At 46.3% G+C, this 16924-nt stretch overlaps 1 protein-coding gene across 1 annotated transcript in view; it reads right to left on the minus strand.

Moving 5' to 3' along the window:
- Positions 1 to 16924, minus strand: part of GPC3 (glypican 3) — a 135597-nt gene that overhangs the window by 20752 nt on the left and 97921 nt on the right. The window contains exon 7 of the mRNA XM_085060556.1: positions 3701 to 3857. Within this exon, the coding sequence (XP_084916682.1) occupies positions 3701 to 3857 (157 nt within the window). The remainder of the gene's footprint in view (positions 1 to 3700; positions 3858 to 16924) is intronic.

Here is a 16924-nt window from a genome sequence, read left to right on the forward strand (position 1 = left end):
TTGGAAGAGTAAATCTTCCCCTCAGACTCCCAAACCCTTCCCCCAGTTGCTGGATTGCTCAGAATGTTCCCTGGGTGCTTCAGCTACTAAAAAAGATATTTTCCTCCCAGCAGAGCTTGTGAGATGCCCAGGGCCACAGGTGAGCTGGACCAAACCACCTTTGCAAAGCCCCTGAAATGCCTGCATCTCCTCTTCCCCAGCACTTGATAAAACCCACACCCAGCACAGGAGCCTGTCTAGCATCTATGTTTTATTTTCAGGATCCCTAGCAACAACATTAGTGGTTCCAAGTGGCATCTGGAGTGAGCACAGCAGAGGTGAGCTAATCAGTGGGTGGCTGGCTGGAGCATCAGCAAAGCACCAGCCACCCTGGGCTCTTTTTCCTTTGGGTGCCTGGTGCAGGATGATCCCAGCAGGCTGCAAGCACATGTTTGCATCACAGAGCCTGGAAGACATTTGCACTGACTCATAATTTGGGGGGAAATACTATAATTCATCCACAGACATGATTTGCCATTGGTGTGGCATAAATATATGTGTGTGTATGTGCAGAGCTCTATTTTTAGAGCTGCATGGCCAGGGTGCTGGCTCCATGGGTACTCCATTGACAAACAGGATGCACTCTTCTCTGAGCTGGGAGGTTTTCAGTCCTCCCCCTTATTGTAAACATCATCTGCCTTCAAAACCCTTAATGTGTTGCAGATGTGACAAACAATAAAAGATCTATCATAAAAAAAAGCCTGCCATCTCCGTGTTTCCCACTGGGGCAACATAATAATGAATTTATTAGCATATAGGGCTCACCAACATATGTTTATAGTCACTCACAAACTTTTGACTTGACAGTTTACAAGTATGTTTAAATCATTAAAGTTTAGGTTGACTGTCCAGTTATTACAGGCTCATTATAAATAGGAAACAAAGGTTACATTTTATATAACAGGCGATAAATCAAAACTAGTCTGTATTTTAGACTGCCTTTATTTTTTTTCCCTGTTTTTCTCTTTTTGCATCTCCTTATTTTCACAACCTTCTGAGGGGGCATCTTGGTGAGGTCAGTGCTGAGCAGATGTTTGCAGTTAGCTGGCAGGACCAGCAGCACCCACAGTGGGGAGCAGGAGAAACTCCCACTGCATCTGAGAATTGAAAATACCTCAGAGGTGCCAAACTCTGCCAATGTTTTCACTCCACCAACAGCCAAAATCGGTGCCAGCCCAAGACACTCACCTCTCCTCCTCCTCCAGGCATCACCAAGTCCATCTGCAAGGCTTGGGAAACCCTTTGGAAGGGAGGAATTCTCCACTGCCAATTTCCTCCCAAGCTGAACAAAGCACCAAAGAAAAGGAGGGCAAAACCCCAAACTGTGTCCCCTGACTGCAAACCTTGAGGGTCAGCAGAGGGACTCAGACAGGCTCAGGTGGGGTTGGGTTTGACCACTGCACTGCAACACAGTTTTCCATCCATGTTCCTTAACACTGCATGGGATAAAACCAGGGGCTCAGAAACACAACCCCAGCCACTCCCAGTCCCTTCTGCCTCTATTACAGGGTAACCACCTTGGGAAGGAGAGAGATAAACCCACATTAAATGTAAAAGTTCATTTTGTAAACTATTTCCAGATTTCAAAGCCTGGCATCATTTCAAATCGGCATGCTACCCTAAAATTTAGAATTTGTGGAAAGGTGGGGGGGAATGTGGAATGGTTTCTGGTCCCTTTTATTTCTTGCTATGTACATGTGATATGACGGGAAAAAAATTAATTGAAAAATACCCTTTCAAAGTAAAAAGAAATATCATTCTCAAAAATGTTGAAAGTGAGTATTTCCACACCATCAGCAACTTTTCCTGGGCTGGTTTCCAACATAAAACTTGAACAGAGTCACAGTTTATATCAAATACCAACCAAATAGGATTCTGTCACTGTTAGATCAGCTTCACCTTTTTGCTCTAAAGCCAAACACAAAAAAAAATAAAACATATGGCATGGGCAAGCAAGGAAGATCTCCCTGATGGCACAGCTGATGCCCTCTGAGCTCAGTCAGTGCCTAAAAGCCACACTGGACAAACCCCACACTCTCAGCAACCTGAAAGACTTTACCTGCCAGGAAAAGTCTTTAAAGTTGCTGCTTTAAAGTTAATATTTACCCATCCCATAGCAAAGGCAGCAGCAAACACCCTCCAGCAGAGCAGCCTAGGGAGGACAAATCCTCTTTTCCTACTCTGTTTTCATGTGCCACAGTGACAAGAGGGGTCTAAGCTGCCAGAAGGGCAACTTATCAGGGAGATCAATACAGTGATTAAACCAGCCTAGAGAGACAGAAAAAGGCAGAAAGGATCATATATCCAGCCTCAGAGATCACTGATGATAGTGTGGGGAAGGCTTTAAGAGGAAATTAGAAACACATTAAAAATAGCATCAAGGTGTGACACAAAGATCATGGAAAATGAAACACGTATCTCTGCTCTCAGCACGGGACACTGTGAATCACCTGTATTTCTTTAACATAAACTTTGTTATTTAGTTCTGGGATGAAATAAAGTATATTTTATCCTTCTCAGAATTCTATGTTTCCCTTTCAGACTTGAAGTGGAGGACTTAAAAAATTATTTTCTTTCCCTTACTTAATATTTGAATATATGTATTTTATGCATTTTACATAATGTGTCAATAATCTTTGATATGAGACTGGCATTTAATATTTCAGCTCTCACTTCATTAAGGATATTTTAATTATCCCAGACCAATGGGAGAGAATTTATAAACATCTGTGCTTCATTTAGGAGCCCAAATTTGCCTTTTAAACTTCAAAGCTGCAAAGCTGATTTTATCCAGGTTCAGTTGTCTGGTCTCTTGAAGAGCACCGTGGAACCAGCATTAATTGGGTAAAGCCTCCAGCCCACAGACCAATGTCCAGTGCTGCTCACCCATGCTGGACACAGCCTCCAGCAGCCTGGGCTCGCTCACACAGGCAAACCAGATGATGCTGCTGAGCTCCACGGAGTGGTCAGTGGGTCAAGAAGGCCCACGCCAGCAGCACATGTGACTGCCCAAGTCACAACTAGTCCTTTGCTCTCTCCTCCCAATGGGTGACCAGGGACTACCTCATTAATAACGTCAGGAGTGCCTCAGGGCCATTTTCAAAGCAACCAAAGACATGACTCACACTGGCAAGCGATGCAATTTTAGGCTGCTGAGTACCTAAATCACTTCTGCAAAATGAGCCTGAGTTGTTTTCAAAAAATTATCAGGAGTTTCTAAACCTTACATCAGAAATAAACACCATTTGCTGCAGTCAAACAAGCCTTCCTGACTTTCTGATGCACTCCAGAAAGCTGAGAAGCTCATCTCAAGGCTCAGGATTGCAGGCAGCAGTGGGAAGGAGAGAAGAGGGTGACCCTGGGACCTACATCAGTTTTGCAACTTGCCTTGAGTCCTCTCCAGTGGGCTGCTCTCAACACACTCCTGCAAAACCAGCCTGGAAAAGCAGAGGCATTTCTTCTCCAGCTGCTGCCTCGACTGGCACCAAGGCCAGCCAGCACAGTTCTGGGCATCTGCAGCCTCTGGGCTGTGGCTGGGGAGGGCACTGGGGGTGCCTGCAGCAAGTAGGGCTGAGCAGACTCCAGGGAGCAGCTCCCCACACCATCACCAACACCTGTAACCCACAGAGGGGCAGCTCTGCAGCAGCACCATCCCCATCACCTGCTAAGAACCGCAGCTGGTTCCTCACTCGCAGCTCTCCATCCCCTGAGCCTCTGCCGCAGACATCTTCATCGTCGCAGTCTCCACTCTCCTCCTCCTCCTCCTCTGGGCTTTTTCCTGGAGCTTTTCGGTGGGGCAAAGTCATCCCTCTGAGCAGCTGAAAGACATGAAGGGTCACAGTCACTCAGCTGCTTCACTCCACCCTCCCTGCTGCTTCGTCCTGCGCTTGCTGGGGGAGTTGGGGACACGAGTGGGACAGGACTCAGTGGAGCCAGGACAGTGGGACAAGATCCCAACACACTCCTCATGCCAAAGCACTGACGAGCTCAGGTTCATTCATGGACAAAGCTGCACACAAAACCTCAGTGGAAGAAACAAAAGGAGGAGGCAAAACCACATTGAGTCATTCTGCCCTTCGGCTTCTGCACGGTGAGCATCACATGAGTCCTGCAGGACCCCAGTGTCACCAAAGCTCTGGAGTCAGCTACAAAACACATGTCCAAAGTCAGGACAGATGGGGGAAAAAGCAGTAGCAAGAGGAAGCTCTGCTCAGGGAATCTCACTGCTTTCAGGGACTGTCTCCCATCTGAGAAGTAACACACATGAAAGCTAATGGCAGATCTCTCAGGTCTGTATGAACCCCACAAACATCGCCAAAAAATCTCATTTCTCGCTCTTGAAGCACAGAGGATGCTAGTTAAAGTTCCTGGAGTAGCCAAGCGACACAATGAAAGTATCTTTTAAAGAATGTTTTAAAGCTGAGTCCTAAGTAACAGTGAGAAGTTGCAGGGGCTTGATTGCCTCCCCAGAGCATGGGGTCAGGACAACTTTCCAAACATGGGTGGGAGCTCCTCATGCTCCCATCACAGCACACGGAGGGATTAGACACATTATAAACTATCGGCTTCCTCTCTCCGCTGACTTTCCTGATTCTGCTGTTGCTGAAAGCAGCCAGCTACTCCATCATAAACCCAGATCCCCTTTGAAAAAGTGTGAGTCAGCTAGTTAATATATGCTGAAAATTTCTATCACTGCCACTCTGCTGTTAAAAGCTTCTTGAATTTAATCTCAGCGCTGAGGAAAAAAAAAAGAAAAAAAAAAGAAAAGGATAAGTAACAGAGAACATATTGCAAAATGGGAGCTTTCCGCATATTTCAGGGGTTTAGTTAGTTCCATCTCTTGCAGCAATATGCATGCCTTGCAAGGCATTTTTTAATATCTGGAATCTAGGTTATATTTTTAAACTATTAAGCTAGCCTTAGAAAACAGTTTCTAAAATATTTATCTCCTGAAGTTTATACAGCCTTGGAGGAATGCCTTTGGCATGTGGCTCGCCCTGTCCACAGCAATGTCCACATACCTTAGTGTTTATATTAGAGGAGCAAAACGTAATGAAAAACAAATGGCTCCATGTGAGACCCCTTTGGGTTCCCCAGCTGCAGCAAACTCTGCAGCAAAGCTCTCCTTGGCATGTGCCAAAGTCTGCCCAGAGTAAGAACCATGCTGGGTGAGTCCCACAGCCATGGCAGGCAGCACAACGCAGCTCATCTCCTCAAAACTCAGGGGATGTGTTTCCATGGCCTCCAACAGGCTTTGGCTCAGGCTGGTCAAGTTAACTTTTCAGGAATTTTATTTTGTTTAGACATTTACAGGCCTCTCCCAGAATATGGTGCAACCACAAAAAAAAAAAAAGAAAAGAGGTAAATGCAGCGCTGGGGATAGCACAGGGAGCACTCAAGCCTTCAAACCATCACCCCAGTGCACCACTGCCAAAACCCAAGCCCATCGTGGAAGGGACCACGAGTGTTCAGCAGCAGGATGCTCCATCCTCTGTGGGATGCTCCCTCCTTTGTGGGATGCTCCCTTCTCAGCATCCCAGGAACAGAGCAAGCCAGACAAGACCCCACCATGCAGCCCAGGCGGCATGACTTTCATGACTTACCCAAAACAGCAGAGGAACTTTCTGGCAGAGAGAATTAAGCGTTGGGATATTTTCAGATTTAATAAGCTCAGCAGGGGGCAAGGGAAAATCAGGATTTTTCAATTGTGTGTTTTCAAACATTAAAATAACTGAGCATTTCTTGTAGTACTACTCTTTTCCTTGGCATGCCATAAATTAGCAGCTTAGTTTCTATGCCTTTGTAGCCACAATAAAACAGGAACTTTCTGAGAATCATCACGTGGGCCCCAACTTTGGATCAAGTGAACGTGACATCCCTGTGCCACACTGCTCTTTCCTTTGCCAGGAGAAAAGCTCCATCCTCAGCCATGCCCTCCTCAGCTGCTGATAACTGTAGAGAGGTTCAATTATTCAAATTTTGCAGCTGCCTGTGGGAGAAATAGAGCCCATGACACAAAACCTACTGGAACAGTTAGCAGGAGACTGGGCGTGGGGTGGAAATCCCACTCCACTCCATTGGTGCATCCAGAGCCAGGAATGCTGTTGGATGTCTCAGCTTCATCCAGAGCAGCAATCCTAGTCCCACTCATCAACCATTCCACAACCTCCCTGATGGTATGCACACTTTATGAAATTATATTTGGTAGACTGAGCACAGACTCCCCATCCTTAAATAGCAAGCAGAGCTGACTGTACCCTAACATTACAGTTTATTCGTGTCCTGTGGTTTAAAGCCCATGGCAAGAGGCAGGAAAACACACAGTCTGGTGATCACTAAAGTAGTATGTAACAGTAAGAAAGCTTTAGCTTAATCACAACTCACCCAGCTGTAAGAGATTACTGTCATATCTACTCATCTTTGCTAAACCATGGTGGCAAAAATACCCTGTAATGTACCCCATGTAAACTGGAGCACACTTTGTGGGAGGCCAGGCACACACATTCATACACCTCTGAGGCCATTCCTCCCCCACCTGCACAACCACCACAGCAAGAAACTCCCTCTGCTCCTCACTACCAGTTCTAAGAGATCATGTGTCCATCAGTTCCATTTCCAAACTTATCCCTTTCCAGCCATGACCCTCTGGATGGGCAGGGTGGGCAGTGCCAGGGCATCACCACAAGGGACTCCAAGGGACAGCAGGCAGTCACATCTGGTTTTCGTGCACATCTTTGCTGCTTGTCCTGTCTTGTGGTCTCCCTACAGCTAAACACACAAGGCAGACGGGAACGGTGTGCTGAGCCTTCCTGCAAGGAAAGCTCCCCAGGGCATCCCAGCATGATTTACACAATTATTCATAACTGTACAGTGACCAGACAAAAACAGATGCAGCAACACAGGATAATGACTCAGCTTGTCTTGGACAGGCCACCGTATGTTGAAATCTTTTTAACTCCTCATTCTTTACAACCACTTTGCTCAGAGCTCCCCATCCCACCAGCCCACTGAGCCACCTGGTCTTATTTTTCCAATTTTAACATAAACAGTGGGAACTGCAATGTACTTTTTATCATTAATCTCCCATCTCTGAAAAGAGCTCGGCATCGTGTTTCTTGGACTGCAGTTTAATAGCTGTTTTCTCCTTCTGGAAACCAAGCCCGTGGTATTGCAAATATCAATTTGAGCAATACCCAAAATTGTGCCCACAAATTCAGATTAAGTACTGTCAGCAAGCTACAAGCACTGTGCTCCTTTAGGGGAGAAATCATCCCTTTCAACACACTTCAAAAATATGTAAAGTAAAGAGAACAGCCAAAGAGATTATTAAGGGGAATAGAAGACTTTTAGAAAAACATTTAATTCCTTCATGAGTTTAGGGGAGAAGCCTGATTGATATTTGTAATCTTTTGGTGGACAGAGCTGTCATTTAATTTAGCTTGCATGACTGAAAGAATTTAACAAAAAGTGTTCCAGAGAGTTTTGCTGAAATTCTTCGCATGTTTTTAGTAAGCCTTTGGAATACGATCAAACCTAAAAAGCTGGAGAGGATGGAGACTGAACTTGCAGCTAAAATAATATTCAGAATTGTAATATATGCTTAATAATCAAGTATTCACATCCAGCAGAAAAAGTGCCTCAGTGCACAAATGACTCTGGAGCCCCAGCCATGTGTCTATGTGCTGCTTGGCATCAGGAAGGGAACCCTGGGAACTCAACCTAGCAGTGAAAAACAGCTCCTGCCTCTGCTAGAAGCCATCCAAAACACAATGAATTTCACCAACTCACAACTGCTTGCAGTGATCAGGATGCCTTCCTTCAGGAGACTCATAAGGAAGAGTTTTGGAGGAGTAAAGGTGTTATTTCCCCTTTCATCACTCCAGTCACCCACTCCAGCCCCACACTTACAGGTACCTGACACAGGTGCCAAGATACTTCTCACACAACTCCCCAGATTCCCAGCAGATAAGGTTTTCCTATTTTTAAATTCCAGCCTGCTGAAAACATTGGTTTTTGGAGGTGAAAAACTGGATCTTATGTGGCCAATCCTGACCTTGAAATCTGCAATACCAAATAATTTATGTGTGGCTTTTGCATCAGGGCAGCATCATGGGAAATGTGCAGATTTTCACACGATACTGTTCCCTGTTAACAGCTCATTACAATGTACAGAAGTATATTCCCATTATGAAATACAGCTGGGGTTGTTTTGCTTACGAAGGTCATTATCTGATCACAGGCAAGAATCAGGGAAAGGAACCCATTTTATAAGGCAGAAGTTGTGGACTTTTTGAAAACTCATGTGTTTTGAATTTGGTGGCCTGATCATGCACAAGCATGCAACAGCAGAATCGATTCTCTCCACTTCCTCTGCTTATTAGCCCTGGAAATAGCATGGAAAAAATTATCTTTTATTAGCAAATACTTTAATACTTAACCAACCCTCATGAGATTTGCTGGTGCCCTCCACACCATATTTCTATTTCCCAGCTCCCTTAGTTTTATCCATTCTGTGGAGAGGCGCCTCAGTGGCACAGGAGTGTGAACCAACACAAACTCAATGCAACATCAACAGCTTTTTGTTTTTTTTCATTGCTTCTTTCCAAGCTCCAGAGAGCTTTCCCCCTCTTGGGCAGCAACAAAATGCAGCACATATTACAGAAAAACTCAATGTTCCCTGGCACCAGGCACCAAACTCTATTTGGAAAAAAGGATATTTAAAACTTTACAAATATCTGTAAATACCAGGATCTGTACTTCAGCCTTGCAAGAGCGAACACATGAGCATGTGCACACCAGCAGGCACCACTGCTCTTCTGATCACAGTGGTGGCCCATGGACAGAAGATCCCATTTTGGCAGGAGAATATCTGAATTGTGGTTTCCTCATGGCCCTTCCAGTTGGATGCACCTGGGCAGCACAGACATGGCAGAGAAGAAACCTTTTCCTCACTGAGCTCTAATTTCAAGCTCAGCAGAACAAAGAGTGATCACTAATCAAATGTTAATAAAGTGAAAGCAGACTTTGGAGATGGAAAAGTAATTTTCAGTGCTTGGAAAAATAATGAGTTGGACATGGACATTTTCTCAGCTGCTCTAAAGGCCAATTCTGCATTTCCCTGTGCTGCCTCCTTCGAGACATCACAGGGTTTGTGCTGCAGGAGCTGAACTCATCAGACCAAGCCCCAGACAGCACCTCCTGCCTGCTCTGAGCAGCTTGAGCAAGGGATGGCACTGGAATTTCCACCCCACATGCACTGCTCTTGAGTCACTCCTGCTCTGGGGCTCCACACTGCTCCATGGTGATGGGTGACTAAAGTTCTGAACCACAGCTCTGAGCTTACATTGTGGCTCCTTAGCCATAAAAATGTTTTGGTCTTTAGCACTCAAAATACCTGGAACAGGAAAAATCCCTTCCATGCACCACTTGGGGTTTACCAGCACAGCAGGACGCACTTTCCTGTCTTCACAGACTCCAGAGGAGATGCTCTTGGCTGCTAGTAAATCAGTTTTCCTGGTCACTCTCCTGATAGCACAAAGAAGCTGGTGACAGCAGTGAATTATTGACCAAAGGGTGGCCCTACTTTATGGATCATCAGTTTAATTCCAGATTAGCTATCCAAACTGACAACATCCCTATGGGTAAAAGAAGACAGATAAAGACCCCTAAGTGTTGGCAGTAATTAACACAAGTCTGCACCGGGCAGTAAATCTCATTTGGCAGCAGAAGGGGCTGCCAAGGCTTTATGGATTGCTGTGGTTTGGTGAGGGTAGGCTGATGCCCGGGTCTGGATGCTCCCGTGAAGGTTAAGCTGTGGCTGGCACCACGGCAGGGACAGGGACCAGCTCCTGCCTGCTGTCCCCCAGGCAGGGGAGGTGTCACTTCCCCAGCCTGAACAAATGCTCATTCATCACCGGGCACATGTGAAAAAGAGATTACTCAGGCTTTACGATCAGCTCATTCACCTTACATCCAGTTCCTTCCCCTTCCACCCCCAGCTATTTATGGCTTATTTTTGTGCAGCAGGAGGAAGCAGCAGGACAGCGTGGGCTCTGAGCAGGGCTGACAGGTCCAGCCCAGCCTGATGGGGACTTGGGCAGTCCCCATCTGCTTCTGGCTCATCCCCTGAGTTCCACATCGATGCCAGTGCTGTAGAAATGCTGCTTTCCTCTTTGAGCTGCTAAAGCCCCTTCTCCTACTTTGCCTTTCCAAGCCTAAACTATTGCTGGCCATTCAGCATCCCTTCCTACATCTGCTTCCATCAAACACAGACATCCCTCAAACTCAAAAAAACCATCATTTGATCAATCATCAAGCATGTGGTTGGACTAGGCAGTAGATAATGCCTCCAGCATTTTGCTGGAGTCTGCCAGGACCTTTTCCTATCAGGATCAGAAAGACTTCCATAAGCTACCACTTCCCTAGGAGCACTAGGAATGCAGCTATTTACTGCAAACACCCCCTTCCAGCTCTTCTTCACTTTGCCTGGGCTGATCAGGCACATTAATTACCCATGCCTGTCAAGGGTGATGGAAAAGCTATTGCAAAGATGCTCTCTTTCTTGCTACCTGCAAGGTCTGTTTTGTCCTCTTTTCACACTGTTCTTTCTCTGGCATCAGAGAAAGCTCCATCTCCCCACAAAGTTTCTCAGTCTCCTACCAGCAGCCCCAGCTGCCTTCCCCTCTCCTTTCCACCCACTCTGCATCACTAGACATGAGAACCTGGACCAATTTCTCCACCTCTCAAACAGCCACCCCTCAGGGCATTGGCAGCTGAGTGAAGGAGAGGTGTGGGAGACTACATGGGCCAGGACCCATCACTGCTATTACCCACATTTTCCATATTTTGTTTAGTTATGTTGGAGCAGAACCCCACTCTGCCATCCAAACAGCTCAGGAAGGCCCAAAGAGCACGTCACCAGAAGATGAAACATGAGACAACAAGCAAAGTGGGTGCACAAGAGACAAGACAAAATGGGCAGAGGTGGAGCAATCAACCACCTCATCACCACCACATCCTTCAGACATCTGAGCAGGGATGGCCTGGATGGAAGCTGCCCTGGATGCAAGAGCACCTAGAAGGACGTGCAGGTCTCACACCACCTCAACCCACCTGCTCCAACAGCCCCACAGTTCTGTGGAGGGGATCAGTGTGACCCAGGCAGGGGGTGCAGCAGCCAAGGGGTCCCACAGCCTCCTCCTGCCCAGCCCAGCCCATCAGAGTGGCTGGGAGATTTCCTCTTGGCTCAGGCTCTGGCACACGTGGCATCTCTCTGGCTGTCGGCAGGGCTGCGAGACAAACACCTCGTCCTTGGCACCAGGTAGGAAACTGCATGCTGAGAGCTGTGCCGGAAGGATTTTCTTCCTCCCCTTCTCCTTCTGCAACAAAACCCCTGTCCCAGCTGCTTTCCTTTTCCCCTAAAAGGTCCCAGTGGAGGGGGACTCCTCAAATTATGTATTTTTGTGCACAGTGTTGTGTTGCACAGAGGTTTCTGCCGGATCACCAGTTTGAGTCACCCTGGCTGCATCCTGCCCTCCCAGGGGCTGCTCTTTCCAAGCTTTACTTTTGCATTCACTTCACCTCAAAGCTCTGGAAGCCCAAAATCCAACTGCAAGCAGTTCTGATAAACGTCCCCTGGTCCACAGAGCTTCACAGAACACTGAACAGCTGCCTTATAAGCCAGTTACCTCCCACCAGACAAGACAACCCCAACGTGGGGTTAATTATCAAGCTGTTGATTTCAGCAGAGACTTAAATCAGGCAGGGGGAGGAGGACTCCATGGCAAACACCCCCAAATCTGTTAGCTAGGCAGGACTGAGCAGCTGGTCTCTAATTAATGGCTGGTGGTTGGGCTGGCTCCTGGGCAAGGTCTCAGCTCTCCTCTTTGTTCAGAGCACGGATGCTGCTTGCAAAAACCCAAAAAACTTCACAGACACAGCTCTTAGAGTGTCAATACTGGCTCCTAGGATGAGCCTACCAACAGGATAAGGAACCAACCATTCCAGGCTCCAGCATGGGCACTGCTGACACACTGGGGTGCAACTCATCACTGATACTGAATGTACCCTACAGCAAGGCTCAAGCCTCTGGAGCTGCAGGCAGGAGGAGCCCTGCCTGGTGTGGTTCTCCCACACACCAGTGCACAGACACCAACTGAACAGCTGAAGCAACTCAGTGTTTAAATTAAGTTCAAAGCTGGTGACTTTATACCCTCCCCCAGTGAGACCAAACACTCACAGAGGAAGCCCTGAAATGCACCTATGAGTCTCATCCTCAGCTTTTGCATACTTAGGTGCTGCAGGAAAAGGGCAGTAAACTCCTTCCCCACTCATAGGCAGGAGGCATTCAAGGGGTCTTGCCAAAAATAAAAGGTAACTTCCTGCCCATCACAATATTTGTTGACTGCTCGAACACCCATCCTCTGCCAGCTGCCTCCCACTTCCCTGCTGACCCTGCTGCATCAGCAGCATCTTTTTACACATGTCCTCAGCCAAGCACATTTCCTTCTCTTAAACATTGCTCCCTGGCACTACAGCCAAGCAAGGCCACAGGCAACAAATCCTGCTGCAACTTAAACTTCCCTCTTTGCTCACAGTTGGATGTGCTGCAAGGGTCATCTCTCCCTGCAGCATGAGAACAGAAATACAGCCCAGTCTCCACAGCCAGTTACAGCTCAAAACCAAGCTAAGAAGTTTAATGAGGAAGAGCATTAAGCATGAGTCCTCCTGAGCCATGAAGGGTATTTACACCTGCCCCAGTGCAGTCAGGTCAAAAGGGTCTCACTGACTGGGGACAGGGTTTGCCAGCACAGAGAAAATGCATTCCACAGGTGTGCCTTGTTCCCCCTGCAGACACAGTGCTGGGGTGAAGTGGCAGAATTGCACAGGGGAAATCCCCAGCTCCAACCTGCCCAGCACATGAAGCAGCTCAGGGTAGAGTGGGAATCTCACAGGCATTTGTGCCACGCTGCCTGCACACCACACCACAGCTGGGCACCACATCTGCACAGCACAGCCCAGCCCGGGGCTGGAAAAGGAAATTCCCATCAGAGCTGACCCTCTCTGCCCACAGCACGTCTGACAGTGCTGCCTTGTCCTCCTGCCCCTGAGAACATCATCACTAGGCAGTCTTACACCATCTCAAACTGGAATCAAAAGTAAGTTATTGGTAACAAGGCTTTTTCTTGGAACCAAAAGCAACTGGATTTATTCTGCGACCAAGAAGACTATAGAGGTTCCTTTTGGACAATGAAAATTAGCTCTTTGAATCCCAGTCCCCTCTCAGTCTGCACCATGTTTTTAAAACCTTGATGGCAAGTCAAATTTTGGAGAAAAACATGAGAAAACTACCTAATATCAGAGAGCTGTGTCCTTTGTTAGTGGGCCCATCAGGGAGGACACCTCCCTCAGACATCTACTGATTAAATTGCAGCCTGAGTCACAGCACAAGACGACACTTGATACAATTAACCAGGCCCAGAATAACTGTAATTAACTGTTAATCTGGTATCAACAGCTCCACTTACACCGGGTTTTGCTGCGCAGGGATTCCTTCAGGTTTGCTTCCTCCACAACAGGATAAACTTCAGCTCTGGTACAGGATATCTGGTATTTGTTTTAAGGCATCAGCTGCATGCTCTGGACACAAAAGCAAATGAGTCTCCTTTAAAGGTGTTGGTTTGTTTTTTTCCACAGCTGATTTCCACTGCATTGTTTGGAGGAAGGTCCCTGCAGGACACACCTGAGGCACCTGAGTCCCTGCTGGAGCCTGAAGCCACAGGGACAAAGTTGAAACCCCTCACATGCATAAAACCACTCCAGGATACACCTCTGCTTGGAAACAGGCATGCAAACACACCAGGTACAAACTATCCTAAAAAACTCATTGTGGGTGACCTGTGGATACAGAATTCCCACAACAACCCCGATAAACCCAGAGGTTTGCCATGGGGTCCTGGTGGGTGATGTCTGCTGGCAGTGCTGGCTCTTCCTGAAGGGAGAAATAAGGGGTTTGAGTTTGAAAAGCCAGTGACAGTCAGATACCTGCAGATTTAATTACATTCTCATTATCGAGGGTCACACATCCCCTGATTTAAGTGCCCTGGCAAAATCCTGTCAGTACCACTCCCATACAGAGTGGGAGAGCATTTACCCAGTGTGGTAATGAGAGCCAGGGCATAGCTAAAAGGACAATGGAATTAGTACTTAAATACCAGGCCTAGACTCGGTGGAGCTATAGAATATTTTGTGTACTAAAGAAGAATTAACTGATCCGTTCTAAAACGCATTCATCATTAAAATAAAAATCTTCTGTCATTTCGTTTAATAGCCTTAGTAAGAAATAATTGCAATGTCTGGTTGCTTTTCAACAACATGTGGTTTTAATATTTTAATTGTTACAAACTGTTTAATAATGATGAACAAAAGGCGTGTCCAAGTAATTACTGTATTTATTACCATTTCTTTTGAGGACTTGATAGATTATATTGCATATATACAGCACTTCAGACATTGCAGTGCTAACTTATTAAAGGTGGAAAATGAGCCAAAAGTGACTTGCTTTGGTGCAATTTAAATATTGTATTTTCAAGTGATTAGTGTTGTGCATCGCATTATTTAACAATCTGGCAGTTTGCACATTTTTCTAATTATTATGCAGCTTCATCTGATCGGGGAATTAAAATACAGTGGGAATAACAAACCTCAGAGAGCCTCGCAGGCACAGGGAAACTATTTCACCAAATCCGTCAAAGTCACGGATTTTTCTGGAAGGGGAGATATTTTCCTGAAAAGTTCCCAGCTCCCCAGGCTGTCCCATAATAAACTCCATATTTCCCTGTGTGCCCCAAGCAGGGTCTGGGTCCCTTTGCCACCCCGAGTTTGTCTCCCCATGGCAGGTCAGACCCTCCTCACCAGCCCCCAGTGCTCCACCACCCTGCATTTTAGGCAGAGAGGTTGCAGGGGACTCAGGCACAAGGGCACCACACCGTTCCCAGGCTTATTTTGTTTACATTTGATTCAATCAAGTTGTGGCCTTTTGGCCTCTTTCCAAATTAACTTCTGGGTGACCTCCGCCATGCCCTCTCCCAGCAGCCAGGCCGCCTGGAAACAGCCCATTAAACCTACAAACAAATATGGGACACATTGCTTGATCAGACCAGCTTCAAACACCGCTCTGGAAATGCCAGGACGTGCTTTTTTTGCGAACTTCAGGTCTATTTTGTCTTCGGTCATTCGCACCTCTGGGCCTCCTGGCTTTTTTTTTTAATTTTTTTTTTCCCTTCCAACTATAGCTGTGTGTTTTACTGCCTCGTAAAACTTCTAAATTTTGTTCTCATCCTCCTGCAAACCCTTCTAAGAGCAATGTGAGGCTCTTTCACATGGGGCTCACTGCAGGACCTGGGTTTTTACACTGAGCACATGAAGAAGGGCAGTGAGACCCTGCTTGGGGGAACAGCTGTAATTCTCCAAGAAATTGTGTCTTCCCCTTATTTCCAAGGAAATAAATCAAAAAGAGTTTCTCAGGGTCTGTGAAAGCATATTGCCTGGATTCCCATCCCCAAAGGGTTTATTTTTTCAAGAGCTTATATGGTAGTTAGATTTCTGGCCAGAAAATATGCAATATGATAAAAACACAGTCCCTATATGGGGCAATAAATTACAGATTGTTTGATGTGGAAACCAAAGAACTGTCAAACTCCAGTATATCTGAAATATTCTAAATGAGCCCTTAACTTGAGTGTCTGGAAATGTACAATATGTTTCCAGGCCGTTCAATTTTGTAAAGACACATCTTCCCCAGCTAAGTTTCCTTTTATGGATTTTATTATTAATATTTGGTGTGTTCTTTCCCTCCTTTTCTTAAAAAATTGTGCTCTTCCTCCTTGAGACAGCACTATGATAAACACCAGGATTTATCTAAGCATAAAAAGAGATTGCAACTGGGCACAAGCTTAAAGAGGTAAAGGCATTAAGGATGAAGTAAAGCATCTGCTGCAACGGTGTCAGAGCCCCATAGGCACTGCAGAGGACCTAAAAGTCACTTCAGGACAGACAGGGACAGCAGGGAGGACCAAGAGTGTCACATCAGCCAATTTGGTACCACAGATCCCTGCTGCATCCTCACACCAGCATCACCCAGGTCTACCCTCCAGAGCCAGCCATGGAGGAGGATGACCAACAGGAGGTGACCAGCGTGGCAGAGCTCCCAGCACATGGGACATGTAGCACCACAGCTCCCACCTCCATGTATAGCTGTGAAAACCTGCAGCTCGTCCCCATCTGTCAGTCATTCAAATGTCCCTGTGGTCAGAGGAAAATGGAGTGACCAGAGGAAAACTGAGTGACCAGAGGAAATAGCCAACCCTGCACAAAGCTTTCTGCCTGGGGATGTTACCAAGTCACAAAAAAACTGAGCAAGACCCTGTGCTGACACTGAATAACCTTTCAATTTCAATATAGTTTCACTCACAGGATGAGTGAAAACCCTTCTAGCTAGAAACAGACCCCATCCACTCTGGGAAATAAAAGTTAGGAACCAATTCCAACTCATTTTCCTGAAGGTGACCCTTAGCCTCCCAGCTGAGATAACAATGCTAATATTTATGGATGGGCTGTTCATGCCTCTGGACACACAACAAAAATAACTCAAATCAAAACTTGGTAGACATCTAACAGAACTGGGGGAAAAAAAAATTCCAATATGGCAACAATAAACTATCTCACCCACCAATGCACAAAAAATAGCATCAGCCACAATCACACATTTGGGTGAAACAAAAATGGTCTGATATGATGAATAGGCAGCACCAAGGGGGATTCATCCAGAAAGGGCTAACTTGAGACAGCACACTACTCAGGCACTGTGCTTTATTCATTTATTTAT

This window comes from Lichenostomus cassidix, chromosome 4A (genome assembly GCF_008360975.1).
Source record: "Lichenostomus cassidix isolate B80296 chromosome 4A, HeHo_3.0, whole genome shotgun sequence".
NCBI classification, from domain to species: Eukaryota; Metazoa; Chordata; class Aves; order Passeriformes; family Meliphagidae; genus Lichenostomus; species Lichenostomus cassidix.